At 35.2% G+C, this 9,499-nt stretch overlaps 1 protein-coding gene across 1 annotated transcript in view; it reads left to right on the top strand.

The window, feature by feature from the left end:
• Positions 1–363: 363 nt before the first annotated feature.
• Positions 364–9,499, top strand: part of LOC108374436 (Kv channel-interacting protein 4-like) — a gene marked incomplete at its 3' end in the record, with an annotated part of 28,202 nt that continues 19,066 nt past the window's right edge. The window contains exon 1 of the mRNA XM_017630416.1: positions 364–409. Coding sequence (XP_017485905.1) covers positions 364–409 — 46 coding nt within the window. The remainder of the gene's footprint in view (positions 410–9,499) is intronic.

Genomic DNA, 9,499 nt, shown 5'->3' with positions numbered 1-9,499 from the left:
CGAAGGGTTTGACTATTTACATATTTTCTATTGCAATGACTAAACTCAAACAATCCTTCCGCAATTTGTATCTATCCACTTCATATACGCCGCTTAGAGTTAATCAAAAAAGGACATCCAACTATGTAGCCTTGACACATTTAGTGCGCTGCCACTTAAGCTTTTTGAAGTCGTAAAGTGTTGCGCTACTTTCCGGCATTTCAATGCATGTTGCGCCGTTGTTTTTTTTTGTTTTTTTGTATCGCGCTAGCATTTCCTGCTGTGGACATCGCCGCTGTAAAGCAACGTCAACATTTCATCACTTTTGTTTCTCGACTTTCGCACAGAGGATGTCCTTTACGGACTGACCAAAACTAACAAGCTATGGCCGAGTGGAACGAAATGCACAAGGGCGGCAATGAAAAACGAGGTAAACTACGAAAGCAATGCACAAAAATGTACAGAATTGTAACAGAAGCGACGGAGAAGACAAAGAAAAATAAACCAAAAAGTATGCGCGTTCTGGAAAAAAATTACGCACGCATACAATGAATACATGTGTTTATATATGCATATGTACATACATAACTTTTAAAAGCTGTCTGCACATTGCGTTGACATGGCCAAGTTACTAAAAACGTCACTATTTTACTATTGCCTTATTTCGTTTATTGTCTGTGTTCACGCGAAGCTGGATCTGCCTGTCAGCATTGCAACATTTCATTACATTTACTTATTATCTCTTCCGCTTAAGTTGTCTTTGTTTTTGTATTGCTGACATCACTTCTTTTTGTTGCAATAGGTGCTCGCATTAATCTCTTTTATTTAATAAGTATTGTTCTTGTTTAGCGAAAATAATGAGCAGCTTTGCAAATAAATGTGACAATGTAATTTTGGCTTGACGTCTCGATATTAATCAGTCAGGGATAAATAGTTTCGGTGGTCGTTTTGCGTGACGAATAATCCTCATTACTGCACTCAAGCGTTTATAAATATTCTGTGTTGAAGTTATAAGCGCTTGAGATTAATAGCTAATAAGTGTCTTTAACTATCATTGTCAGCACATATATTTAAGGTAGGTCGTTACTGGCGAGACACGTCTAAGTTGTTCCCTTGAAGAATGTTACTCATCAGAATAAAAAATGTTGAAGAAGCTTTCCCCACAACAACGATCCAGTTCAAGGATAGCACATAATACTGGGAATGAGTAGCTTAGTTTAGAATAGGTTATACGGCCTCGCCGGTAAAGGCCTCTACAGTAGAGGCTTTACGGGGCCTAAAGAACATCCGTAGTGCTGAAGATGACTAACCCTTGCATATTTTCTCGGAGAGATAGGTTCACCATCACTACCATTTGGGTCCTTTGAGTTGTCCAGGCGGTTAATAATCCTCATCCATTTCGGAAGCTTGGTACCATTTAAGCGCGAGTAGATAATTGGGCCATTGGCTAGTGTTTGTAAGGCGGGCATAGACAGTGAAGCCTTTTCCTGCCGTAGGCGCTCGAGTTAACTGACGCTGGAGGATTTTGTCGGTGCTTTCGTATTTCCTAGATAAGAATATGGCATGATCTATACTACATATCACAGTTCTCCTCTCATTGCGCACTAAACCGTGGGATCCCTTGCATTTGGTCTTGCAAAATGTTTAGGCTATTGCTCTTCGGCTGTGGGTCTGTCGCTGTGTGGAAGGGAGCTTGAAACACCCCGCCTATGGTGATGCCAACATTTTATGTGGCTAGGGGCCTTACTATAGATTCTTCACGGTTTTTTTACGGCGATTTTACTGGCAAATTCTAATTCTCAAGTGGCACGAAATCCTTAGGGCTGCTGACCAAACCAACACGAGTGACGAGACTTTTTTACATCTCGGCTTTTTTGGGTCGCAGTGATTTATGCGGCGTTTAGTTTAACCTCCTCCGAGTGCCAAAAAATTTCTGTTGGGAAGTGTGCATTAAGTAAGACATCCAGGGATGCTTCGCTGTTCTGGGCTTCCGATCCGTTCTCAGTTTAAATAAGTCGCTGTTCGATGGAACCTTTAGATATGGCTTTCTTTAACCTTGTGGTCTCAGACGAACTCTCTATGTCTATGGTCACGAGTAATAACCGCCTAAGTCGACTTCAGAAAAAATGAAGTTATATATACTATCGTATTCATCAACCCCTACTCCATGCGTACGTGAAATCCCCATCTCGCCAGCTAGGCTACATAAAAAGTAATAGCCGCAAATATTTTGGTTTCCTCCAAATGTCCAAATGGGTTATTGCTTATGGCGCCAGATATTTCTACAGAAGCTTTGCCTTCGTTATTATTTTCTTGTTAATCTGAAGCAGATCCTTGTACTCCTCCCAGCATTTCGTGGTTTCCTTTTGCTGCGCTGGCTTGAATAATTTCGGCACTTGCCTCCTGAGAACTTCTAACTTTGGGATTCATCAAGGTGGTATGGCTTTACCCTTTGAGTACAAAGCATTAAAAGAATAACGACCATAGCTGCTAAGTGGTTTTTTTCTTTTTTTGATAGTCAATATTTTGTAAATGATTGGGTGTACGGATCCTACTTTCAAAAATTTCTTAGAATCTGGTCCAGTCAGTTGGTTTTAATAATTTACTCTTTCCACTTTGCTTAAGGGAGAATCAAATCCTGTATATACATATATATGAAAACAGGGCCTACCAAGCATTTCCAATTTTCCACTTCGTAACACTAGCTATAACTTTTTTCATGAAAGGGCTAATTTAAGGATGTCTTTTTTAATTTATTTTCAGCCTTTACTTATTCACTCACCAACATTACTAAAGGAAATATATTTTTCCGTCACCGTTGTAGTTCACAAGGCAACTAAAACTATTCAACAAATTACAGAGATCTTGAATAAAATACAAAAATAAATAAATGAATTAAAAAAAAACAATTCCATTTCTCGTTTAAAACAATTGTTAACATAGGATGCGCTATAGTTTTGTCCTAAGTGTACGACTGGCAAAGCGACAAAGTAACACTTTTGTAATTAACATAAAATTGTTTTTAAATGCCACCAAAAAAAAAAAACAATAAACGTTCAACAACAATTAAATACTGCAAGATAGTTGCTACCGAAGAAAGACAATTAAATATGGGTTTAAATGTACCTACGAATGTATAAAGGTTTTAATTACTTTTAAGTCGAAATTTCATTGCGAGAAACGGGTGCTGCACTCAGCATTTTACAGTCACTTTTCCGTTCTTAATTCCGCAAATGGCCCATCCCCGCATGCCATGAAAACGAGCATCTGCCAGTCAACTCGTCTACTTGACTGCAACTTTTCAGGGTTAATTAGCAGCGACAGTCGCAGTGACAGCGCCAGTCTTGCTAGAAGTTCGTTGCAGTGTTGCAAGAGCAGGCGAAAAAGCGAAGTGCACATAAAAAACTGCAAAGACGCGCAATTTAATTTAAATGAACTATTTGGACTATACATTCATCCCTCCAATGTAATAAATGTGCAAGCGTATTTGCAGGTGGTATATGCTTTTATATATATACATACATACATGCATACATATATATGTATATTTGTTTTCGGTCGCGCTAAGACTACATCACCAGAAAACTGAATAAGTTTTTACTTTGCATAGCTAAAAATGTTTCAATTGTTGTTCGTTTGGACTACACAGCATTATCAAAAACTTTGAACTTTACTAAGCCAAATAGAAAGCAGCAACGGAAGAAGAGTGACAAAAGAACAAAAGTGTTTGCTTGCTCAATATCTAGTGAAGCTTTATCGAAAAAAAATAAATACATTTGTAAATTATTTTTTTAGTGAGTAATTGTGGCTATTATCTGAATTCTTAAAAATTATTTAATATATTGGAACTCATGCATAAAAAGTGAGCTTAAGCTCTGACTCAATTTTCGCACCGAATAAATGAGCTTAAGCTCAAAAATTTGTACTGCAAATCGAGCCGGAAATTAAGCTCACTTTTTCTGCATGAGGTCCATTGTCTCACAGCCAGGCCCGTAGAGAGGGGCGTCAGTGGCGTCAACTGACCCAGGCCCGTCTGAACGTTAGAGGCCCGGCGAAGGCCAACAAGTGAAAAGAAACATGACAAAAGGGAAAAAATGAAAAAAATGATAAAACATGCAATAACAAAACTGAACAGGAGCTTCGTGATTTTCTTATGTATGAAAAAAATTATGTTCATGGAAAAGGGAATACAAAAACAATCTCTTATGAATCGAAAGAAAAAATTAATATTCTCATACCTTGTAAAATTGAAAAAAAACTTTACATTATTTACATTGTATTATGTTGAGAACTTATAACGTTCTTTGGAGTTATATATAAATTATAGTATAACATTCAGTTATAGTTTGAAAGTTTCAGGTTTTTGAAGCTTTTGATATCGTCGTTCGAAGTACAAAACCGCGTATCAAGAAAATGCAAAACCTCGTATGCGAGGTTGCCAACATTTTATAGGAGACAGTAAAACATGTCTTTATCCCTACTTATCTCTTCTTCGTATGTCTCGGTATTGATATTTTAGTTTGAGTGGATAAGGACATGATGCTAGGAGTTTACGCAGATCAAATATCTTGTTTGGAACATTTTGCGTGGAAAGGCAACATTTTTTGGAATAAATGAAGTTACCATTACGTAGCCTTCCTTATCTCTTTGATTTAAGAAATTAAATATTTAAAGACAACAAGCAAATCGACTGTTACTGAAGGCGGCCGTTCATTTAGTCTATTAGCACAAATTATAATTTTTTTAAGTTCTACTATGAAACCAGGCTCGGTACTTTAACATTGGAATCATTTCCTGCCCGTACAATTGATTTTGAATCCATTATCTGTATGTTTGCTGACCGAAAGGCCTGGACCGTTGTACATGAACAAAGGCATAAATCAGTTACATTTCTCATTTCGCCAGAGGTTACCAGGTTCTCTTACAAATGAGAGGAAAAATAAGAGAGAAAGTTAGGTTCTCTCTTTGTCAGTAGTTGCAAGATTTTGTCCGAAGAATTTTTGCTGGCAAAATCTGCACGTCCAGCAAGTCTGGTATTTATTTTATTTGTAGTCAATGGTTAAGGGTTAATGACGTGCCTTTGTACTGTGACTACAAAACTTTAAGGAGTTATTGCATTGATGTTTGAAAAAAGGGATTTATTTTAAAAAGTCACATAAAAATTTCGAACTTGCAGTTCTCATCTTTTTTAAAATTTTCATACCGTTTTTTTTTTAACACTACGAATGCTGAGTGAAATTTTTGCAATAGCTGTGTGACGCCTTCGGGAAAAATATTCCTCATCCAAAAATTCGGATGGTTTGCAAGCAACACAATTATCATAGTCCCTTCAATGAAACAGGTAAAGGAACTTCTTGAATTATTTAATGAACAAATACCCGAGTCCTGGCTTTGAGATATCTTCTGAAAACTTAATTTTTGGAACTGACGGACAGATAGTTTCAACGAATAATCAAACTAGATTGAATGTGCACATAGGCTATGTGTGCATGCGTTTTTGTATATAACAATAACAACTAACATTGCACATTCGGAAGTGAGCAGAACACAGCTCAGAACTATTGAAGTTATTGTTGAAGACCACCCCAAATTGTTCGACATTTCTGCCTTGGAACTTATGTCACGGTTCCGGTGAACCTAAGTCCATGCAAGCCTTGACGAAGCCGCAAATTCTTCATGAAATAAATTGAAAATGAAAGAAGTTGCACAAACAAAATGTGACGACCACTTAAAATTTTTTTTTTTTCTCAAATAAACAATTTTCCATATACATATGTTTGTACTAAATAATTATTTGAGCTTCGCTTTCCTGTTGTAAAGTTTCGCTATAACTTACCAACTTTTAAGGCATTATGCAAATTTTCAACTTTTTTACCATTCATTTTGCACTGTCAATCAGTTTTTTTTTTTATTTTAGCTGGATAAATGACCCGATGAAAATAATAATACAGCTTTTTCTAGCTAGCGCGCGCCGTTGCGCTTTGTGCACGCAACTCCTCCTGCTGATGGAACATGATATAAACAAAAAAAAGTGAAGAAAAACTATCGCATCCAAAAATATTTTTCATCTTTTCATATTAAATCTCCTTTCAGCCACTCACTACACTTTTTTTCGCATTCACTTTGAACTTTGGGGCTCACAAGCAAAAAAAAAAAAACGCTGGCTTTATTTTTTAACTTTATTTTTTTATGGCACTTTATTCGCCATTATTATGCAAATACGAGTAGACGTATAAAATATAACCGTATATTACCTTATACCTTATTGCTGTGCGCTTATTTTATATACTCAATGCTTGCTATTTGCTATTTTTAACATTTTTTGTGCCGTGTGTGAGTGCTTTTTATTTATTTATTAGTCGCATATAAAATGAATATAGTACATAGTACTACTTTCAGGGGGGAATAGCACTCAACGCATGCATAGGAGTAGCGCTATATAGCAGCTTGTATGCTGCTTTATGCGCCTTCCTGTATGCAACGATTTGTAAAAATTTTGTAGGTCAGCAAAGCCACTGCGGATAATTGGATTCACTTTATTATTTGTGTATACTTGAACTTGCCGTTGAGCAAAGAGAATAGAAAATACAGACATTTTTGATGTATCAAATTTTAAATTAATTAGTTTTGCTCAAACCGAAATTTTGCTTTGCTTCACAGTTTATACAAAACACTTGTAAAGTACTAGTTCGCACACTTTTGCGCTGAGAGAAGTGTAAGTGTATGGTTTAAGTGAGTTCAAAGACTTGCTTACTTTTTCCAAATATCTTACACTTTTTTTTTCTGCTGTCTTTATCTTGGTGTACTTGACCTCATCTTGGCTTATTGACAATTGCATATCCTTCGGTTGAAGTGCTTCCCCCAGCGGATGTACCACAAAAAAATAACTATTTTATGCCAAATGAAAAGAAGAGAAACATAAAGAAACCCTTCAATAAAAAGATATTACGCGCGAAAAAAAGTTTTAATTAACTGCAGTTGTAAATATACAAGCATAAATATGTATGTATATGGTATGCACAATGTGCATATATATATAGCAAAGCCCTGAACACAAACTAAAAATTTTAGTAGTAATAGTAGAGCGTATGCATTATGTTCATGCCTGCGTTTGTTTGGCTCATAATAGAGCGCTCCATTGAAAGAATAGGCTCATGAACTTTAAATTAATTTTGTAGCACCTAATTTTGAAAGGATTGTAAACAAGAAGCTCATAGTTTTAGAGGAGAAATGATTTTTTTTTTGTATTTGTCTGCGAAAATGAACCTACATACATACATACCTACATACGTTCTACTACTAGCGGACGTAACCTCCACGAACACAGTGCATCCATATTGTTGCAAAATAATGGTAATGTATACATACACTAAATAAGCGTACACTGAGAAATTAATTTAGTTGTATCAACTAAATATGTTTCTCTCAACTTATGATTTTGCTATAGTTACATTATTTATATATAAAATATATATAAATATATACACGCAGAAAAAAGTCAGGTAAAAATATTTTTCTCAAAACATGATTCCAAATCCTATGTTGAGAAAAACATATTTAGTTGCCGTAACTAAACTCACTAACTTTTCTCAGTGTAGTAAAAGGTCTTTCGTGAGATAAATAAAAGACAGATGGCTTAATAGTTCGAAAGACGTTTGATATTCTCGCACGAAAGTCACAATAGCCGAGTGTGCAAAGAATTAGTGTGCCATTCGAGAGATACGGGTTCGAGCCCCCGGGGAGCGGATTTTTTATTCTTTTTTTTATTTAATTTTTTTTTTCTTTTTTTTAATTTAACTTTCTTTGACACATTTGTTAAACTATATTTTTTAATTTTTTATCGTTTTTTTAATTTTCTCTTATTTTATAGTTTAATGTTGCAAAAAGTAAAATTATTTTTTTTATTAAATTTTTAGTATTTTTTACTTTTATTTTAACACACTTTTTCTTTTTTAATAATAATTTTTGTTATTGTCATTGGATTTTTAGGACCTTACTTGTTTAATTTAATTTTGTTTTATTTGGTTTAAAAAGAATAGTGTTTTTGTTTTTTTAATTTTATTTATGCAGTTTTTAGGAACTTATTAATGTTTTTCTATTAAATTTTCTTTTTGTTTTTTTTAATTAAATTTTCCCGTGTTATTGTTTTAAAAGGAAGGTTTTTTTTTTAAATTTAATTCTCCTAAACTTTTTAGATTTTATTGTTTTAAAACGTTAACAAGTAAGATTGATTACGGGGCACAATCCATGAGGACGACATATGGTCACCATAGGCATCATCTTGTTTGGAGGATGAGGATAGTACAGAAAATACAATGCATCACGGTTTCGAAGCTAACAATAGAGGAAATAGACAGTCAGTCAGGCTGTCTTCAAGACCCTTTGGTCGGCGATGACTGTCGCAAATACTTGCATCACAATTTGCGTATTATCGGAAATGAGGAAAGCAGACAATTGCTCGAGGAAAGTGTCTGCCACAAGGTTTGGGTAGCGTAGTTCAGGGGTAAAACACTCACTAAGACTCCCGATCTCTAAGATAAATAGAAGTCCAGAGTAACTATGAACTAAGCTGTGCAAAGGCATTGTATAGTGATTGTCGTAGCATGATCTGGAAAAAAAATTAACACCCTCATTTTTAAGACGGTGCCGATTTTTATATACTCTGCGACTAGCCTCACAGTATTCAATAGGAATTGACCACTATACAAAAGATCGTCAGTTTATCGTAATTTGACTGTACCTAGCTTTGTGCATAACTAGTTTCTGAATATGACATGAATATGCTTTAGGAAGGCCAAATAAATAAACGAATGGAATAAATTAAAGACGTACATTTGAAATATTCATGCTGGTTACCTCCTACACTGTAAAGAGAATACTGAGACTTAGACAACCGCTATTTACTTACTTAACTACCAAAGGGCACTCAAAGGCTTTTTCTTAAGAAAAATCACAACGATGCTTCACGGCTGCCATTAGGCATCTGCACCGTACTTCAACCAAACAGTACACACTTTTTCATGAACGCGCAAACTCGAAGACTGCAAAAAGGTAAAAGTATAATAACTACTATGTCGTAGTACAAAAGAAGCAGTGGAGCGTAAATATTGTAGGGGAGAGAAAAGAAAATAAAGGACAAACATGACAGCTGTGGCATTATTTCATATACCCTCAGGGACATAAGAATCAAAATGGCGCATAGAATAAATAAGAAATAGAAAGAAATATTGAGTATTGTGTAAAAATAGTTACATAAAAAAAAAGGTGGAGAAATTTGATAAACGAAAAAACTTACACACGCATTTAGTGGTTCGCTACCAGTTTGCTTCAATGACTTGCCAGAACAAGATTTGCTCCAACACCATCATATAAAGACAAGTGAATTTCTTATCTACCAATTGATAATGTTCATACATACTTATGCATATGTGTGCAAATGTACATATGTACATACATATGTGTGTAAGTAAGCCTTTGAGAGGCACTGACGTGACAAACACTTTGCAAATATTGTATTTGT

The sequence above is a fragment of the Rhagoletis zephyria genome, unplaced genomic scaffold, assembly GCF_001687245.7.
Source record: "Rhagoletis zephyria isolate East Lansing unplaced genomic scaffold, Rhagoletis_zephyria_1.1 Rzeph_scaffold_07710, whole genome shotgun sequence".
NCBI classification, from domain to species: domain Eukaryota; kingdom Metazoa; phylum Arthropoda; class Insecta; order Diptera; family Tephritidae; genus Rhagoletis; species Rhagoletis zephyria.
Note: the sequence above shows the minus strand (reverse complement) of the source record. Positions and strands in the feature narration are given on the sequence as shown.